Source organism: Somniosus microcephalus, chromosome 2 (genome assembly GCF_052327205.1).
Source record: "Somniosus microcephalus isolate GS21.2 chromosome 2, FLI_Smic_1.0, whole genome shotgun sequence".
NCBI classification, from domain to species: Eukaryota; Metazoa; Chordata; class Chondrichthyes; order Squaliformes; family Somniosidae; genus Somniosus; species Somniosus microcephalus.
In genome coordinates, this window is record NC_140988.1 from 340,672,245 (window position 1) to 340,693,914 (window position 21,670).

Genomic DNA, 21,670 nt, shown 5'->3' on the forward strand with positions numbered 1-21,670 from the left:
CTATCCTCCTCATTGTTTACATTTCTGAGTTTTGTGTCATCTGCAAACTTTGAAATTATGCCCAAGTCCAGGTCATTAATATATATTAAAAAGAGCAGTGGTCCTAATCCCGACTCTTGGGAATCACCACTGTTTACTTCCCTCCAGTCTGAAAAACAACGGTTCACCACCCTCTGCTTTCTGTTCCTTATCCAATTTTGTATCCACACTGCCAATGTCCCTTTAATTACGTGGAGTTTAATTTTGCTAACAAGTCTACTATGTGGTACTTTGTCAAATGCCTTTTTGAAAGTCCATATACATAACATCAACTGCACTACCCTCATGAACCCTCTCCGTTACTTCATCAAAGAACTCGATCAAGTTAGTCAAACATGATTTGCCTTTAATAAATCCATGCTAACTTTCATTTATTAGCCCATACTTTTTCAAATGCCAATTAATTTTGTCCCAGATTATTGTCTCTAAAAGTTTCCACACCACCGACGTTAGGCTGTCTGGCCTGTAGTTGCCGTGTTTATCCCTCTTTCCTTTTTTAAACTGGGGTGTAACATTTGCAATCCTCCAATCCTTTGGCACCACCTCCATATCCAAGGAGGATTGGAAGATTGTGGCCAGAGCCTCCTCAATTTCCACCCTTACTTCCCTCAGTAACCTAGGATGCATCTCATCCAGACCCTGTTCTCCCCACCCCTCCCCCAAGTGACTTTTCTACTTTGAGGACTGCCAATCTTTAAAGAGCCTCCTCCTTATCTATTTTTATCCTATCCAGTATCGCCACTACCTCCTCTTTTACTGCCACATTGGCAGCATCCTCTTCTCTAGTGAAGACATGCAAATTTGGTACTACATAGGATTACATAGGATATACGGCACAGAAACAGGCCATTCGGTCCAACCAGTCCTTGCCGGCGTTTATGCTCCACTCGAGCCTCCTCCTGTCTTTCCTCATCTAAATCTATCAGCATAACCCTCTATTCCCTTCTCCCTCATATGCTTGTCCAGCCTCCCCTTAAATGCATCGATACTATTTGCTTCAACCACTCCCGAGTTCCACATTCTCACCACTCCTTGGGTAAAGAAGTTTCTTCTGAATTCCCTATTGGATTTCCTGGTGACTATCTTATATTAATGGCATCTAGCTATTTAAAAAATGTGATTTTTAAAAAATTTATTTGAAGTTTTAGTGATGTTTTGGGGCTTATAGTACAGGAAACTTTGTGCTATCCGGCACCGACGGGACCGAGCTGTTGCCGTTCCCTCAAAACTGCCGGAGACACCAGCGTTAATGTTGAAGCATACGGAGCTTTTCATCTCTGTATCTGACAACAAACACTGTTGCTTAGCAACAGCTTCTAAACAGTCGGCCCGTACCTTGGAAGCGTCTCTCTGAAGCTGTTGCTAAGCTACAGAGACTTTGCAGAGCCTGACTGTTGAAAAAAAAGCCACGAGAAGAAAAAAAAGCCAGGAGAAGAAAAAAAACCTAACAAAACGGCTCCTGATTTTTGCCGGTGGCTCGAGCTTGCCGGACATTTAGCCTCCGGATAACACAAAGTTTCCTGTATTTATAGGTTTGACAGCTCTTCCTTTCAAACTTATGAATGGAGCATTCCCTGCTCCGATTGGCTCTCCATGGCCCACGTGATCCCAGGGGACGCATCGAACTAACTGCGCCCCTGGGATATGCAAGCACTGCGCGCCGGCAGTTGGAGCAGGCCCAGGATCGGAATCCCACGCGGGCCCACAGCTCAACAGCCGGCGCGCTAAGTAAGTGCAGGTCGGGGGCTTGCACCCGCGGGAAGCCCCCGACCCGAATTTCTGGGCCATAATTTAAAAAACCTCTATTAGGTCACCCCTCAGCCTTTTTTCAAGAGAAAAGAGACCCAGCCTGTTCATCCTGGCCTGATATGTATACCCTCGCATTTCTGGTATCATCCTTGTAAATCTTCTCTGCACCCTCTCCAGTGCCTCTATATACTTTTTATAATATGGCAACCAGAACTGCACGCAGTACTCTAAGTGTGGTCCAACCAAGGTTCGATACAGGTTTAGCATAACTTCCCTATTTTTCAATTCTATCCCTCTGGAAATAAACCCTAATGCTTGGTTTGCTTTTTTTATGGCCTTGCTAACCTGTGGCGCAACTTTTAGTGATTTGTGTATTTGTACTCCTGGATCCCTTTGTTCCTTTACCCCACCTAGACTCGCACCCTCCAAGTGATGTGACCTCCCTATTCTTCCTACCAAAATGTAATACCTCACATTTATCTGTGTCGAACTTCATTTGCCAATTATTTGCCCATTCTGCAAGTTTATTAATGTCCTCCTGTAATTTATTGCAGTCCTTCTCAGTATTGCCTATCCCACCAAATTTGGTATCATCCGCAAATTTAGAAATTGTGTTTTTGATTCCAAAGTCTAAATCGTTAATGTAAATTGTGAACAGCAGTGGTCCCAGCACTGATCCTTGTGGAACACCACTACCCACCTTCTGCCACTGTGAATAGTTACCCTTTACTCCCACTCTCTGCTTTCTGTCTTGAAGCCAGCTAGCAATCCATTCTGCTTTTCAGGCAGTCAGCTTGATTAACAGACTTGGCATCCAATCGGGCGCGGGGCACTCCCGAGCAGGTAGGTCCGGTGCACGACGGTGGGGAGAGGGGGCTCCGATCCTTGGGGGCGTGTCCGACCCCCAACTCTGGGGGCCTTTGTATGGGGGGGGGGGTGCGGGGCTCCGATTCGGGGGAGCTTGGGGGCGGGGGAAGCACTCCTGCTCCTCCTGGCCCACAAGCAGTGCTGTGAAGGTACTTGCCTTCTACCTAAAGCTATCCTCACCTCACTTCAGCTACCGGTTTTCCTGAGGCCTGGGAAAACCAGCTGCCCACTGCAAAACCTGCAAAGCAGGTTACACCAGAGGCTGCTGGCAATATTTAAATTGCCAACCCGCCTCCCAGGAGCGGGTTGACTGCCCACTCCTTGTCCCGCCTCTGTAAAACCCGGAAGTGGTCGGGTTGAGGTTAGGGTTGGGGTTCAGATTTTTAAAATTTTAACATCTGACCTGAACCCAACCAATCCATTTTTGTGTGCTAAAATTCTCCCTAATGAGCTCATGTTGAATCCAGCCCAGATTGATGGGATGAAAGTATCCACTCTCTCTTTGACTGTAAGTGCCACAGTGAAATGAGTTTGGGCAGTATTTAACCAGGTCTCAGTGGGCATGGGCTCAATGCACTGAATTGGTTGTCTTGCTGACAAAAGCTGTAAAGATGGGGAATAGAAATGTAATTAACACTGGTGAAGTAGAGGGAAGAGTGTTCTGTGGTTGGGGATCAGGACATAATGTAACATAGGAGAAGGAGTAGGCCATTTAGTCCAACGAGCCTGATCTGCCATTCAATCAGATCATGGCTAATCTGTACCTGAACTCTATTTACCCGTCTTTGATCCATATCCTTTGCTATCATTGCCAAACAAAAATCTATCAATCTCAATCTTGAAAATTTCAATTGACCCAGCATCCACAGCCTTTTGGGGGAGAAAGTTCCAGATTTCCACTACCCTTTGTATGAAAAAGAGCTTCCTGATTTCACTCCTCAAATAGTCCATGGCACTAATTTGAAGAAGAGCAGGGGAGTCTCCCAGTGTCCTAGCCAATTATTATCCCTCAACCAACATCACTAAAACAGATTATCTGGTCATGTATCTCATTGCTGTTTCTGGGACCTTGCTGAGCACAAATTGGAAGCCACGGATTCCTACATTGCAACAGTGACTACACTTCAAAAAAAGAAAGTACTCCAAGCATTGTGGGTGCCCTGAGGTCATGGTAGGCACTATATATGCATATATATATATTTCTTTGCTTTTAGAGTTTTGTATTCTTTTATGTTCCTTGGTTGTACCCATAGTGGTAGATTTTGTTGAAGTCAATGGAAATAAAAATCAGGAGAGATGTGAAATGGGCTGTTGATTCGTTATCACCCATTTGTTTCCAACTGCCCGATCACCCTTACTGAAATCCTTTCTTTCTACTGCTGTAATTGCATCTTTCGTCAATATTGCTGCTACTCCTCCTTTCCCAATTTCACTGTTCTTTCTAAAGATCCTATAGCCTGGAATATTTAGCTCCCAGTCATGCACAGCTTGTAGCCAGGTCTCTCTAATGGCTACGACATCATATCCTTTAAGCTGAATTTGTGCTTCTAACTCATTAATGTTATTTCTTATGCTACGTGCATCATGCCCTGAGGGTGTACTTTTTTCAGTCCATTTTGACTTAACAATATTTATTGCTGTACAGGCAATTTAATATACGTATTCTTATTTTTCATCACTCCTGCTTTATTTTTAGCACTCAACTGAGCACCAGTCTCCTCTATGCTGACCAAAACAAAAATGCTCCGTCCCACTCTTAATACAAAGTACCACCTAAGCTTTACAAATAGGAAGCACTGCACTCAAAATCCCAGTGGCAGATTCAGTGCTTAAAAAAACCAACTGATTTGATAGCTGGGAAAGAATGAATTCCGGCAACAAGCAAAAATAGGAGTTAGGCACCTACAGGTGGACCACACATGTCACAGCTGCAACTATCTGCACTTCCTCAAACCAGGACCCCGCTGGGGCATCAGCAAACTAGGGCTATTTTACACCCTCCCTGTAGCCTGCCAAGGATCACACAGGATTGGTGAACTAAAGCCTATTCACCATCTCTTCAACTTACTACATCTTCTACTCCAAAGACTCCCCCCAATATGACAGCATCTCCAGCGTCTGCAGTATTTTGCTTTTATCTCCAGAAATATGTCTGGCAAGCTCCAAATGCAACAGCCAACACATAACACAACTCCCAGAAGGAGATAGCACCCACTAGTTCGAGCACAACAAATTGCTGTTCTGTTTGTCTAATAATAAAACTAAAGGTAGTTTGGTTAGCACAAATCATATCTGACTATTATTGATTTTTACTATGATTTAATGATTTGTGACATTTTTATCTCAACTAATAATTTTTCCAAAATTTATATTCCTAAAATTTGTATAAACTCATTCTACACATACATACTGATATTTATTTTTGGGTGAGTATAAGAGACAAACTTATGGTGTAACAATGGAGGGAAGGAGAATAAGGATTTGACTAGGAATGATGAATTTGAGTGGTATACCTTCTAGAATTCAGGGTAGGATATAAAATTTATGAATGAAACTGATAGTTGAATAGAGTAATTTCTAAACATATTTGGTTTGTTTAACCCTTTCTCCCTCCAAATCATCTGGTTGAGTCAAATATGGCGTCATTAAGCTATCCTCCAAATCTCCGCTGTTAAACATTGGAGATACACTACAGGTAATCAAGTTCTGTTTTTCAAATGAAGTGTGAATAAATAACTGTTTTTCATTTCAGTTGAGCTCCCCAGTAAACCCAATGAATATGCAACTGCTGCTGTACAGACTGTGATTGGTCAGGTTCTGGAGGGAATTCAACCACTTCCAGAAGATGCTCAAACCATTCCATTAACAAAGGCCTTGACTGCGTTTATGGAGGCTTGGATGGATCATATACTGAAGCAAAAGATAAAATTTAGGTCATCTTCTAAATAATTTTATTAAATGTTGTATATCCTGTGAAAAATGAGTATTTCAAAGTTTGCCTCTGCCGTACTCAATTTTATCTGGAAGGCAAACCTCACAACTGGCTAGAAAGCACTCCTATTCCAAAATATTTTATTATTGCTTACTAATACTTTCAGCAACTAAATTTAAAAAAAAAAACTATTGTGCTATTATACAGCTAAATAACAACTGATGTTACATAAGGGATTAGCATTGTGGGTGTGTGCTAAAAAGTTGTAATGCAGATTTGAATGGAAATTTGAATAACTGTTTTCCTAGACACAAAAGGCATCAAGGGGTATGGGGAGAGAGCGGGAATATGGTATTGAGATAGAGGATCAGCCATGAACATAGTGAATGGCCTACTCCTCCTATTTTTCTATGTTTCTCCAGTATTCAACTTTCCCATTCATGCTTTACCAATTAAATCATGTTAATCGTGCCAATGTTTTATTACTGCACACATTAACTTTTGATGTGTGATTTAATGCTGCAAGACAAGAATTTACAATATACTCCTCCCCCTTTTATGATTGGAATCTAGAGTTCTAAGGGGATCAGCGAACCAGAAAAAGGGGATCAGCTAACCAGAAAATAATTTACTAACCTACCGTTTCACGCCTGTTGTATATTATATTTCTACAGGCCCTGGGTTGCAGTAATGAAAAAAATAAATACAGATGTTTCTATAGTCAAACTGTAGAATTCAACAAATTTATTAAGCACAATTTGCTCACAACAAATTAAATGGCTCCTCATGCTGGTCGAGGTTTAAAGACCAGGAGTACAGTATATCATATGAACATATGAATCGTGTGATGCTTTTTATTGATCCCAGTAAATAGCTGTAAATTAAAGTAATTATAAGTAGGATTAAGTTTGGTGCATAAACTCGTATAATGAGTGGAGAAGCCACTGTTCCCAAAGAATGTTGAAATGAACACATTTAAGTCAAAAACAGAGATCAGAGAAAAAAGTCACAACATTTAGGTGTGGAAAGATGACTATTAGAACAATGAAAAGTGAGGTGGTAACACATCTTTAATAAGAATGGGGTTTGAGCCAAAGAAGCAATATAGGAAAAGGGGAATAAGTGCAAAGTATGAAAACAGTATGAACTGTAGTGTAACACTGAGCAGAGACCTGAAAAATGTAGATTTTTTTTTAGGGGTGGGCAATAAATGCTGGCCTTAATTTCCCTCGAGAAGGTGGTGGTGAGCCGCCTTCTGAATATTTCAGAGGGCAGTTAAGAGTCAACCACATTGCTGTAGGACTGGAGTCACACATAGGCCAGACCAGGTAAGGACAGCAGATTTCCTTCCCTGAATCAGATGGGTTTTTATGACAATCCGGTAGTTTCATGGTCACCATTATTTAATTAATTTAATATATTTAATTAAATTTATTTAAACCCCAGCTGTTGTGGTGGGATTTGAACTCAAGTCCAGGCCTCTGGATTACTTGTCCAGTAACATAACCACTATGCTACTGTACACCCTAATACAACAAAAGCAGAACAATCTAATAAAGAAATAAAGAGAAGGAAAAGCTATTCTTTATAATGTTGAGGTAAAAAGAAAAGCTGTGAATATTTGAGATAAAACAGGGAAAACTATAAATACACATTACTTGAAACAGAAAAAAAATCGTGTATTTCAATAGCACCTTTCACAACATCAGGACATCCCAAAACACCTCACAATGACTGACATATTTTTGAACGGTAGTCATTGTTGTAATTCAGGAAAAGATAGGTTAACATATTAAGTGTGATCTTACTCATAATGTTAACCTATCTGTTCTTTTTCAGAAGCTGAATGATTTGATGAGCATTTTTTGTTTTTATTTCAACAATATCTTTCATTTACTTTTGATGTAGTAAAACCTCCTAAAGCGCTTCACAGGAGCATTATCAGACAAAATTTTACACCGAGCCACATAAAAAGATATTAGGATAGGTCACCAAAAGCTTGATCATAGAGGTAGGTTTTAAGGAGCAACCTTAAGGAGGAGAGAGAGGTAGGGAGGCTAAGAGGTTTAAGGAAGGATTCTAGAGCTTAGGCAGCTGAAGGCACGGCCGCCAATGTTGGAGTGAAGGAAATCGGGGATGCGCAAGAGGCCAGAATTGGAGGAGTGCAGAGATCTTGGAGGGTTGTAGGGCTGGAGGAGGTTACAAAGATAGAGAGGGGTGAGGCCATGGAGGGATTTGAACACAAGGATGAGAATCAATCATTATAATGTTATTCACTTGTATTATGTAATAAAACTCATCATAAAGACCTGTGTAGGTCTTACTGTTAAAAGAGATCGGAACCAAAAATTAATCCAATTTGAACTGCAGTTTGGAGATTAGCTGCCTTTAGTGGCCACTTGGTAATTGTTCCAGAGAATTTTTGCTGTGTCATACTCTGTGACAGTGAATCCTCCTTAAACTCTTTAACCTCTCTACAGCCTTCAGCACAGTCATTCATGCAATTCTCCCCCATCACCTCCTCTTCATTTTCCAGATCCATGGGACTTCCCTTGTTGGATTCACTTTTACCTATCAGACCTTAGCCAGGTCATCTCTAGCAAATGGCTTCTCTTCTCATCCTCTGCATCATAACGTCCAGAGTTCCTCAAAGTTCCATCCTTGCCCCCTCCTCTTCCTAATTTACGTGCTGCCCCTTGGCAACATCATTTTGTATGCTTATGATACCCAGCTTTACCACTCCACCACCCTTCTTGACTTCTCCACTGCCTCTGTGGTGTCATACTGCTTGTCTGACATCGAATCCATTGTCCTTGCCGCAAACTCCATACGTCGCTGACTCTATCCCCCTTCTTAGTCACTACCTCAGGAGGAACCAGACTGTTTGCAACCTTGGCATCTTGTTTGACCTGAGCTGAGCTTCTCACCTCATATATCCTCTCCAGCAAAAAGCTGGCCTACTTCTACCTCTATAGCATCATACACCTCTCCCGCTATCTCAGCCCATCTGCTGCTGAGACTCTCATTCATGCCTTTGGTCAGCTCCAGACTCGATTACTCCAATGCTCTCCTCCCACCCTCCATAAAACTTCAGCTCATTCAAAACTCTATTATCCACATATTATCGCAGACCAAATCACATTTGCTCATCGCCCATGTCCTCACTGACTGACATTGGCTCCTAATCCCCCAAAATCTCAAATGTAAAATTCTCATCTTTGTATTTAAATATCTTCATGGCCTCACATCTTCCTATCTCTGAAACCTTCTCCAGCCTTATAACTCTCCCCCCCCACCCCACCCCAAGCTTTCTGTTCCTGTCATTCTGGCCTCTTGTTCATCCCCTCTCCCTTTTCCCCACCAGCCTTCAGCTGTCTAGGTCCCACTCTCTGGAATTTCCTTCTTAAACCCCTCTGTCTCTTCACCTCCCTCTCTTTAAGACACTCCTTAAAATTCACCTCATTCACCAAGTTATTGCTCACTCCTCTCCATCTTTGGCTTGGCCTCCATTTTTCAACATGCCTTGTGATGTGCTATATAAATTTTTCTACAATTTATTCATTCTTGAGATGTAGGCATCACTTGTGAGGCTGGCATTTATTGCCCATCCTGAGTTTCACTTGTAAAATTGAGTGGCTTGCTAGCCTACTTTAGAGGGCAGTTAAGGGTCAACCGTATTGATGTGGGACTGGAGTCACACATAGGTCAGACTGAGTAAGGACTGCAGCTTTCCTTCCCTAAAGAACATTAGTGAATCAGTTGGATTTTTACAACAATCCGACATCTTCACGGTCACTTTTACTAATACCAGCTTTTTATTTCCAGATTTTATTAAACTGAATTCAAATTCCCAAAATTGCCATGGTGGGACTTGAACTCGCATTAAGTAACATAACCACAACACCTTTAAATGCAAGTTGTTGTTTATTGTGTATCCACCTGTGTCTTTTATTAAATAATTATAAACAGACGCTGTGACTAAGAACGTTCAGGTTATTTAGTTGCATCTACTTCCTTTCTGTAAACTATTTCAGTTTAAGATGGGTAATGATAATTTTATTCTAGTAGGATATATATTCTTGTGTATTTATTATAACATCACAAAAAATGTAACTGTTTTATTAAATTGTGAATTTGTTGTTTGTGTCCTTTAGTCTCCAGGGTGCCTTGCAGCTGAAGCAGGATTTTGACATGATCAGAGACTTAATCTGTTCAAATGAACGTCAATTCTCATCGGAAATCAGACAGGCTCTCCTTTCTCTCCATGTTTTCTATCAAGTGGACAATGCCATTATCTGCCTTCTTCAGCAACCTACCAGGAAGGTCTATATTCCATCAAACACCTGGAAGCCATTCAGGAGATGCTGTACGTGTTGAGTAATTTTCTATTATTTGTAAGTTCTGAATTAATCTTGTATATTTTTGAAATGGGTTATATGTTTTTCCTCCAAAACATGTGGTTTTGGAGGAAACCAGAGCGCCAGGCAATATACAATGCTGAGCAAGTTAACGTTGATTAGTGCTGCCTCACCTGAATGGTCTCAGAGTTCTTTTAGAAGTGTAACAGTAGAACTCGCCATCAGACTTGTTTTACACTTGACGTGAGATGCTGACAAAGGGGTGTAATAATCATTTGACGGCCACCCGTTTCTCGCCTGATAAACAGGGTGCCAGCAGTTGGAAATCAGTAGGGGCGCGGGGGGCATTCGATTGATACCCAAGACCCACCTGTAATAATTTTCAGGTAGGGCTGTAAATGGATGAACAGCCCACTCACCTCAAATGGGTGTAAGGCTGTTGAAATTTGCACATCGGGGTCCTATGACGATCCTACAAATGGGTGGAGCATGCATACTGCGAGCTTCGTCTATTTATACCAGCCATTGAGCGACCTAACCAGCAGTCCTTTAAAAAGACCTTTGGATGCTGCTCAAAAAGGGCAAAATGTTTTATTTTGTGGGAAAAGCAGGCGTGCTGTTCTTAAGCTCAGGAAAAAAAACTTTGGCTGGTTTGAGGTCCACTTGAGGATAGTCACTCTCACCTCACCTTTTGTGTATATGTTTGGACCAACACTGTAATGAGGTCTAGACTGAGCCATCAGTGAGCAAGTTATTGGCAAGCAAGAGCCACTTGTTAGCACTGTTAAAGACTCCTCCCATCACTTTGCTGATGATTGAGAGCAGGCTGATGATAGAGCGGTTTTTGGCCCTGTTCGATTTGTCCTGCTTTTTGTGACGATGATATACCTGGGCAATTTTTTACATTTTCAGGTAGATGCCAGTATTGTAGCTGTATTGGAACAGGTTAGCTAAGGGTGCGGCTGGTTCTGGAGCACAGGTCTTCAGCAGTACATCTGGGATGTTGTCAGGGCCTGTAGCCATTGTTGTACACTCAACCATTTCTTGATATCACGTGAAATGAATCGAATTGGCTGAAGACGGCCATCTGTGATGGTGGGCATCTCGGGAGGAGGCTAAGAAGGATCATCTTCTCGGCACTTCTGGCTGAAGATGGTTGCGAACGCTTCAGCCTTGTCTTTTGCACTCACATGCTGGGCTCCACCATCATTGAGGATGGGGATGTTCATGGAGCCTCCTCATCCTGTTAGGTGCTTAATTGTCCAGCGCTACTTGCAACTGGATGTGGCAGGACTGCAGAGCTTTGACCTGGCCGATTGTGGGATCACTTAGCTCTGTCCATAGTATGATGCTTCCGCTTTTTAGCATGCATGTAGTCCTTCACTAGGTTGACACCTCATTTTAAGGTACACCTGGCACTGTTCTTTGAACCAGGGTCGGTCATCTGGCTTGATGCTGATGGAAGAGTGAGAGATATGCCAAGCCATGAGGTTACAGATTGTGGTGGAATACAATGTTCATCTTTATTTGCAATTGCTCAGATAATGAAGCAGTCTATGCCCACATGCAGCAAGACCTGGACAACATTCAGGATTGGGCTGATACGTGGCAAGTAAAATTCTTACCACAGAAGTACCAGGCAATGACCATCTCCAACGAGAGAGCCTAACCATCTCACCATGATATTCAATGGCATTACCATCACCAAATCCACCACCCTCAACATCCTGGAGGTCACCATTAACCAGGAACTCAACTGGACTAGCCACATAAGTACGCTCCACGAATCTTCTCGAGGGCAACTAGGTATGGGCAATAAATGCTGGCCTTGCCGGCGAACCCCATAACCCGAGTCAAAAAAAAGAATTTTTAAAAAGAAGGCATAGGAATTAAAACAAATTAAAATTGCCATACAGAGGTAGGTTTGCATTTTATATGAATACTCAAAGTATACTGTGAATAAAATTGGTGAGCTAAAGCCACAAATTGCATTGGGGGTATTATATAATTGCATGAACAGAGATGTGGTTTAGGCTAGGACAGGACTCTGAGCTGAACATTCCTGGTTACAATATCATTAGGAGGGATGGAATAGAAAAAAGTGGAGGAGGGGTGGTAGTATTCAAATAGTCCATTATAGCACGAGGACATTGCGATGGCATGGAGTGCAAAAGCTGAATTTGGATGGAGTTAAGGAATAAAAAGGGAACTCTTACTCTATTGGGAGTATATTTTAGATCACTGAACAGTGGAGAGGAGATAAAGGAAGAGATTGTAGACAGATTAGAGAAAAATGAATTAATAACAGGGCCATAATGGATGACACAAAGTAATCTGACAAAGTAAGTTTTCTACAATACGTCAAGGACACTGACTCTGGCCTCTTGTGTTTCTCCCCACCTACGCCCCATGCTCTGGAATTCTCTCCCTAAACCTCTTTGCCTTTCCACCTGCCTTGCAAGACCATCCCAACAACACAGCCTACGATTTACTGTGAGCAGTGCTACAAGAGATCTGCTCGTTTTAGAAGTATTGGCCATTCAAGGTTTTTGCATGTATACATTTAGACAAACCTAGGTTACTGTCACAAAAAATGTTTATTTTATCCAGTTAGTGGCTGGATTTATTCATTGACTTGAGTTATCAGAAGGTAGTCAAACCGATTGGAAACTTCACAGGGAAAGATGAGGTAGACCAGCTAATGCCTGCAGTTAGAAATGATTGTAAGAAAGAAAAGGACTACATTTATAAAAGTTATTGATAAAATAATAGCTTACAGCTGTTATTATTTTGTCTACTTGAGTTAGATAAAAGAATGCATTATATATATCACAGTCAGAGTATATGCTTGCTCATTGTTTAGTAAAGTTGCTTGAAATCTTAAACCAAATACAAGGTTTATATGATGCTCTACAGCTTTTGAAGATAAAATTGAGATCTTATAATGGCAAAATAGTCCAGTACCTAAAAGCAATTACCAATTTTTTTTTGCTATTTGTTTCGCTAGACATGTTACTGAAAGCTTGACTCGCCCATGAGAGTGATCAAAGTTCTAGGGCAAAAAGGGTTAACAGGACCTAGCCCTAAAAAACTTGTTCATTTCACTCCGTGAGATACTTCATGAATTGTTGAGGAGTTCAGTTTTTAAATTGGTTGAAAATTTCTTTCTGCACTGATCTTGCACCTGGTTAACACTGAATAATAGACACAAAATTTAGAATAAAAACAGGAAATGCGCAGCAGATGAGACAGAAAGTTTAGGGCTATGAAATTCGGCCCATTTGCGCGGCAGTTGATGCCGGTTTGGATGAAAAAATGGCGGCCGTCCACTACCGGCATGGAACGTGGCTGCCGCCATTTTGGGCAGGTCGGCAGCGCTGCCGTTACCTGTGCTCACTTCAGATATTGAAATAAGTCAGATCGTGACGTCAATCAGCGTGCAATGCTGAATTGACGCATGATCTGGTATTTTAGATGTCGCCGCTCCTTTTAACGCTCTCTCCAAAGCACGCACGGCAGAACTTACTTGCAGCTGTACGATGGACACTGACATGAATCAGTCATTCATGAAAGAAAAACTTATGAAATAATACTGAGCGGCCTGCGGGTGGCACTGTCCAGGGAGAGTATAAATACTGGGGCTCGGGCCCAGCTTGCGCAGGACATTCTTAACAGGAACTAGTGAAGGACACAACTAGATCTTCATGTTGTAAAACAGTTGATTAAAGCTTTGTTTAACGCTTAGACCAAGTGCCTAGTAGTTTTCTTACGTCAGACAGCCTACCAGGGCTTTTTAAAGGGACACATGCAACTTCCAGGTAAGTTTAGATTTTAGCTTTTGTACTGGTTTCTTTACATTTTACTGGAGTAGTGGCTTGGTGTAATACATTAAAAAAGTTGTTAAAGTGTGAAGGGAATGCAGGGAGTACTGCTGGATGTTTGCAAGGCTTTGGCTCTTAAAGGAAAGTCTCAGAGAACACCACTTGCTCCCAGTCCTGGGGGCTCTAGTTGCAGTCCCCCTTGGGCTGCTGCATGACATGGAGATGGAGCAGAGGCAGCAAAGGGGACAAGCTGCTCACAGAGGGCAGAGGAAGAAGCAGAAGAGGAGGAAGCGGAAGGAAGGAGGCAGCCCGGACAGCCCCTTTCTGGCAGGGATATCCAGGATTGAATCATCCGCCTGCAGTACCAGTGAACACAACCCCAATTTTCCTTTCAACATTTGTCCCAGACCTTACCTTCCCTCTATTACTGACCATTATAGTGTCCTCTTGGCCACAATGCTGAAATAAAAAGGAGTCATATAAAGTTGCCAGATAAAGTAGCAAGCCTGAGGATTGGGAGCAGTTTAGAATTCAGCAAAAAAGGACCAAGAGATTGATTAAGAGGGGAAAAATAGAGTAGAAACATAGAAGATAGGAGCAGGAGTAGGCCATTCGGCCCCTCGAGCCTGCTCGCCATTCAATGAGATCATGGCTGATCATCCAAATTCAGTACCCTGTCCCTGCTTTCTCCCCATATCCCTTGATCCCTTTAGCCTTAAGAAATATATCTAACTCCTTCTTGAATATATTTAATGAATTGGCCTCAACTGCCTTCTTTGGTAGAGAATTCCACAGGTTCACCACTCTCTGGGTGAAGAAATTCCTCCTCATCTCAGTCCTAAATGGATTACCCCTTATCCTTAGACTGTGACCCCTGGTTCTGGACTCCACCGCCATAAAAAACATCCTTCCTGCATCTAGTGTGTCTAGTCCTGTTAGAATTTTATAAGTTTCAATGAGATCCCCTCTCATTCTTCTAAACTCTAGCGAGTATAAGCCCAATCGACCCAATCTCTCCTCATATGTCATTCCTGCCATCCCAGGTTTCATGCACAAGGATCCCCACGTCCCTCTGACCTGTAGCATTTTGTAATCTCTCTCCATTTAAATAATAATTTGCTTTTTTATTTTTCCTGCCAAAGTGGATAACCTCGCACTTTCCCACATTATACTCAATCTGCCAAATGTTTGCCCACTCACCTAGCCTGCCTATATCCCTTTGCAGATTCTTTGAGTCCTCTGCACAACTCCTCCTCACTCCGCCGCATCCGAGCCCACGGGGGCTCAGCTGGGCCCATCTGCCTTCAGAGATAAACACGCGCAGGCGAGGACCAGGATTAACCAAGGAGAATAATGGGCCAAGCGAGCCACCCACCGATTGGCTCACCTCCTCCTCCACCCACCGATTGGCTCACCTCCTCCTCCACCCACCGATTGGCTCACCTCCTCCTCCACCCACCGATTGGCTCACCTCCTCCTCCACCCACCGATTGGCTCACCACCTCCTCCACCCACCGATTGGCTCACCTCCTCCTTCTCTCACCGATTGGCTCACCTCCTCCTTCTCTCACCAATTGGCTCACCTCCTCCTCCACCCACCGATTGGCTCACCACCTCCTCCCTCTCTCCGATTGGCTCACCTCCTCCTCCCTCTCACCGATTGGCTCACCTCCTCCTCCCTCTCACCGATTGGCTCACCTCCTCCTCCACCCGCCGATTGGCTCACCTCCTCCTCCTCCCACCGATTGGCTCACCTCCCTCTCACCGATTGGCTCACCTCCCCCTCCTCCCACCGATTTGGCTCACCTCCTCCTCCCTCTCACCGATTGGCTCACCACGTCCTCCTCCCACCGATTGGCTCACCACGTCCTCTTCTCGTCGATTGGCTCACCTCCTCCTCCTCTCACCGATTGGCTCACCTCCTCCTCCCACCGATTGGCTCACCTCCTCCTCCCCTCGCCGATTGGCTCACCTCCTCCTCCCTCTCACCGATTGGCTCACCTCCTCCTCCTCCTCCCGCCGATTGGCTCACTTTCCTCCCTCTCGCCAATTGGCTCCCTTCCTCCTCCTTCTTGCGAATGCCAAGAGATCTCGCGATATCTTACACCTCCTGCAGGGTTGCCATGGTAAGGGAGAGGCAGCGCCAAGCACCGAGGTGGGGGAGCAACAGCTAAGGTCAAAGATAAAGCCACGGAGAATCAAAACTTTTTAAGCCAAACAATCCTTGATTGAAGCGGAGAAATCTAAGCCAGCACGGGGGAGTTCTTTCACTTGTCATCCCACTTTCATCCCACACATCTGAGGAAATAAAATTAAAATTTCCTGGCATCCTGGGGCAATAAAAGAATCCCAACCTTCTTGTGAAACCGCATTAATGCTGAGTCTTAAAAGAGGCCCTTTGAGAAATGTGACTGGTGTCTTTCCCAGGCCAGAGCAGAATTCATGTCAATTGAGATGTGTAAAAAAAATGTAAGTGGAGGTAACCTGACAGAGCACAGCTAAATCTTAATTTAGATAACATTTAGTATGCAACACTGCAGTCTTGCAGGGCTATCCAATTAGGTCAAAGATTTATCATTCTTTGTTTTTGTTGCCATTTTCCTACAGTAGTAGGGTATGAGAGTAAACTTGCAAGGAACATAAAAGCGGACTGTAAAAGCATGTAAAAAGAAAAAGATTAGTCAAGACAAATGTAGGTCCCTTACAGTCAGAAATGGGAGAATTTATAATAGGGAACAATTAAACAAATACTTTGGTTCTGTCTTCACGGAGGAGGACACAAATAACTTCCCAGAAATGCTAGGGAACCAAGGGTCTAGTGAGAAGGAGGAATTAAAGGAAATTAGTATTAGTAAAAATAGTGCTGGAGAAATTAATGGGACTGAAAGCCGATAAATCACCAGGGCCTGATAATCTGCATCCCAGAGTACTAAAAGAGGTAGCCATGGAAATAGTGGATGCATTAGTTGTCATCTTCCAAAATTATATCGATTATGGAACAGTTCCTGCAGATTGGAGGGTGACAAATGTAACCCCACTATTTAAAAAAGGAGGGAGAGAGAAAACAGGGAACTACAGACTGGTTAGCCTAACATCAGTAGTAGGGAAAATGCTACAGTCTATTATAAAGGATGTGATAACAGGACACTTAGAAAATATCAACGGGATTAGATAAGATCAACATGGATTTATGAAAGGGAAATCGTTTTGACAAACCTACTGGAGTTTTTTTGAGGATGTAACTGGTAGAATAGATAAGGGAGAACCAGTAGATGTGGTGCATTTGGATTTTCAGAAGGCCTTTGATAAAGTCCCACATAAGCGGTTAGTGTGCAAAATTAAAACAAATGGTATTGGGGGTAATATACTGGCATGGATTGAAAATTGGTTAACAGACAGGAAACAGAGAGTAGGAATAAATGGGTCTTTTTCGGGGTGGCAGGCGGTGACTAGTGGGGTACCGAGGGATCAATGCTTGGGCCCCAGCTATTCACAATATATATCAATGATTTGGATGAGGGAACCAAATGTAATATTTCCAAGTATGCTGACAACATGAAACTAGGTGGGATTGTAAGTTGTGAGGAGGATGCAAAGAGGCTTCAAGGCAATTTAGACAAGTTGAGTGAGTGGGCAAATAAATGGCAGATGCAGTATAATGTGGATAAATGTGAAGTTATCCACTTCGGTAGGAAAAACAGAAAGGCAGAGTATTATTTAAATGGTGATAGATTGGGAAATATTGGTGTACAAAGGGACCTGGGTGTCCTTGTTCACTAGTCACTGAAAGCAAACATGCAGGTGCAGCAGGCAGTTAGGAAGGCAAATGGTATGCTGGCCTTCATTGCAAGAGAATTTGAGTACAGGAGCAAGAATGCCTTACTACAGTTATACAGGGCCTTGATGAGACCACACCTGGAGTACTGTGTGTAATGTTGGTCTCCTTACCTAAGAAGGGATATACTTGCCATAGAGGGAGTGCAGCGAAGGTTCACCAGACTAATTCCTGGGATGGCAGACTGTCGTATGAGGAGAGATTGGGTCGACTAGGCCTGTATTCATTTAGAGTTTAGAAGAATGAGAGGGGATCTCATTGAAACGTATAAAATTTTGACACGGCTGGACAGACTGGATGCAGGGAGGATGTTTCCCCTGGCTGGGGGGTCTAGAATGAGGGGTCACAGTCTCAGCATACGGGGTAGGACATTTAGGACTGAGATGAGGAGAAATTACTTCACTCAGAGGGTGGTGAACCTGTGGAATTCTCTACCACAGAAGGCTGTGGAGGCCAAGTCACTGAATATATTTAAGAAGGAGATAGATAGATAAAAGGCATCAAAGGGTATGGGGAGAGAGCGGGAATATGGTATTGAGATAGAGGATCAGTCATGATCATATTGAATGGCAGAGCAGGCTCGAAGGGCCGAATAGCCTATTCCTGCTATTTTTCTATGTTTCTAAAAGCCACCACAAAGCAAACTTTCCAATCCAACTTTATCCATATACTGTATCCATATACCCACATCCCATAAACGAATAAAAAATATATATGCATCCAATATTTTTTTTATTCATTCCTGGGATGTGGGCGTCGCTGGCAATGCCAGCATTTATTACCCATCCCTAATTGGCTTTGAGAAGGTGGTTGTGAGCTGCTGCCTTGATCCGCTGCAGTCTGTGTGTTGAAGGTACTCCCATAGTGCTGTTAGGGTGGGAGTTCCAGGATTTTGACCCAGCGACGATGAAGGAACGGCGATATATTTCCAAGTCTGGATGGTGTGTAACTTGGAGGGGAACTTGCAGGTGATTCCTTGCGCTTGCTGCCCTTGTCCTTCTGGGTGGTAGAGGTAAAAAAAAACAACTAAATACCCTTGTGAATTCCCTTAATGAGGGTCTTGCGTCTGCCTTTGCCTATCCTAGTGCTCTTACTGCAGCCACTGGGGTAGCACTACGTATGGTTGGTGGAAGGCTTCTGACTTTCAGTGGGCGAGACTGCAGATGACCTCAAGGAGCTGGTGACTGGGAGTGTGAAATCGAGTGACGGTGCTTCTGCTTCTTCTTCACTCTCCTCTCCTTGTTGACCCACTGGCTGGGCTGGCTGGATTTCTTGGGTAACTGAAATGAGGAATGCACAAGGGTAGGGTTGTGGTGAAGGGAGGGGGTAAAGCAAGAGGTGCATACTTAAACCGTGTGCAGCTTGTAAATCAGAAGATATTGTGGGATGAGGGGCAAGTGAGATGTGAGAAGGAGGATAACGTATGAGGATACCGGCATCTTGTATTCTTACAGCCCCACCGCTGGTCAAGGGCTCAGCCATGCCCCAGCCAAGAATGGCCAGCGCCGTCTCCTCCAAGGGGGTGAGGTGAAGCTTGGAATGTGAGGTGTGCCTCGTGTTTGGTAGAGAGGTCGTGCATTGAACAGTGTGTGAGGCTAGTGGTGCAGTTGGTAGGAGACGGCTTTTGAAGATGCATTCCCTGACCTTGACCTCTCATTTGAAATCATGAAACTTGTTTGGGTACTGGATCCAGGTCCTGGGGGTGACACTGCTGGCAGTGACCGCCTTGGCGATCTGGTCCCACATCCTTCTTTCTGGAGGGCCTCCTGGCCCCCTGTGGGTAGAGGACCTCTCTTCCAGTGTTCACCCCCAGCACAAAACTTGAGTGCTGCATCCGAGACCCCAGTTGTTCTTTCCCTGGACTGTTGAGCCATTTGGGTTGGTGCTGAAGCATTTTACCATTTTTCATCAGCAGAAGGCAGCTCACCTTTTAGAGGTGCAGGCTAGATCGAACCTCGGGATCGTCGCCTCCCTGCTGAGCACACTGCCTGTCAGCAGCGCATTCAGCGCTAGGCTGTGCGCTGCAATCATTATAATTAGCAGGCAGCACAAAGTTGACCTGCCTGCGCTCCTTGAACGTGCGCGGGCATATCGCTTACCGCGGTGCTCGTGCCCATCTTTCAGCGGTATGGAATTTCACCCCCTAGATAATGTTTCAGGTGGAAATCTTCATCAGAAGAGCATATCAATGTTGAGATGAAGGCTCATACCCAAAACATGAACCTATCTTTTTTTTTAAATGCCAACTGACCTGTTGCGCATTTTCAAGATTTCCTACTGTTTCTTCAGATTGCCAGTATTTTGTCATTTTTCCTTTTATCTACAACAACTTGAATTTATATAGCACCTTTAACATAGTAAACCATTCAAAGGTGCCTCACAGCAGCGATTATCAAACAAGATTTTAAATAGAGCCATATAGGAGATATTAGGACAGGTGACCAAAAACTCAGAGGTAGATTTTAAAGACTGCCTTAAATGAGGAGGGGGAATTGCACAGCTTAGGGCCGAGGCAGCTGAAAATATGTCCGGTTCCACATGTAAGCTGACAACACCCAGCTCTACCTCACCACCAGCTCTCTTGAACCCTCCACTGTCTCTAATTTGTCACACTGCTTGTCTGACATTCAGTACTGGATGAGCAGAAATTTCCTCCAACTAAATATTGGGAAGGCCAAAGCCATTGTCTTCGGTCCCCGCCACAAACTCCGTTCCCTAGCCACCGACTTCATCCCTCTGCCTGGCTACTGTCTCATTTGGTGTTGTATTTGGCCCCAAGATGAGCTTCCGACCACACATCCGCTCCATCACTAAGACTGCCTACTTCCACCTTGGTAACATCGCCCGACTCCACCCCCGCCTCATCTCATCTGCTGCTGAAACTCTCATCTGTGCCTTTATTACTTCTGGACTTGACTATTCCAACGCTCTCCTGGTCGGCTTCCCATCTTCCACCCTCCATAAACCTGAGCTCATCCAAAACTCTGCTGTCCGTATCCTAACTCGCACCGTCCCGTTCACGCGTCACCCCGGTGCTCGCTGACCTACATTGGCTTCCAGTCCGGTAATTCTCATCCTTGTTTTCAAATCCCTCCATGGCCTCGCCCCTCTCTATCTCCGTAACGTTCTCCAGCCCTACAACCTTCCGAGAGCTCTGCTCTTCTCCAATTGTGGCCTCTTGCGCTTCCTCGATTTTCTTCAGTCCACCATTGGCGGCCGTGCTTTAAACATCAACAACTTGCGCATATATATCGGCCCAGAAATTCGGGTCGGGGGCTTCCCGCGGGTGCAAGCCCCCGACCTGCACTTACCTTGCGCACCGGCCGTTGAGCTGTGAGCCCCCGTGGAATTCTGATCCGGGGCCTGGTCCAGCTGCCGGCGCGCAGTGCTTGCGTATCCCAGGGGCGCAGTTAGTTCGATGCGTCCCCTGGGATCACGTGGGCCATGGGGAGCCAATCGGAGCAGGGAATGCTCCATTCATAAGTCTGACAGGCAGTGCTATCAAGACTTATAAATACTACGGCCCCAAAACAGCACTAAATCGTCAAATAATTTTTTTTTTAAATCACATTTTTTAAATAAACTATAAATTACATGAAATAACTATTTTAAACAATAATTTAAATTCTTGAAAATTTTTTTATTTTCTAACGGGGCTAAAAATAAACTTACCTTGCTTTAAACTATTTAAAAATAATAAACCTGTGGAAAAAATGTTTTAATTTTAATTAATTCACCACTTACCTTGTAAAAAGCAGGCCTTATGCCTGCTTTTTACATTTCTAACTTCTGCAGACTTACCCTCCCAGGAAAACCTGTATTAAAAAAAAAAACAAAGTTCGATGCGCACGCGCAGCCTCTCCCGCGCACGCGTTCGACCTCTCAACCCCTCCTTTCAGGGGAACGGAAGTGCCGGTTTCCCGCGCATGCGCAGTGCATGCAGGAAACCGGCACTTCCATTGGGCCTACGGGTGAGTGCCCAATGCGTACTCACCCGTGGAGACCTGAATTTCTGGGCCATCATCTTTAATGTATAAAACGTCCTACGGTGCTTAACAGGAGCATTATC

At 43.8% G+C, this 21,670-nt stretch overlaps 1 protein-coding gene across 10 annotated transcripts in view; it reads left to right on the plus strand.

Annotated features, from left to right (window-relative positions):
- Nucleotides 1–21,670, plus strand: part of ccdc142 (coiled-coil domain containing 142) — a 221,509-nt gene that overhangs the window by 187,068 nt on the left and 12,771 nt on the right. For 8 of the 10 annotated variants that reach the window (XM_085975438.1, XM_085975437.1, XM_085975439.1 and 5 more), the window contains 2 exons: nucleotides 5,408–5,588; nucleotides 9,742–9,953. In XM_085975438.1, coding sequence (XP_085831564.1) covers nucleotides 5,408–5,588; nucleotides 9,742–9,953 — 393 coding nt within the window. Of the gene's footprint in view, nucleotides 1–5,407; nucleotides 5,589–9,412; nucleotides 9,555–9,741; nucleotides 9,982–21,670 lie in introns of those variants that run through there. The other 2 variants (XM_085975441.1, XM_085975443.1) reach the window with 2 other exon arrangements.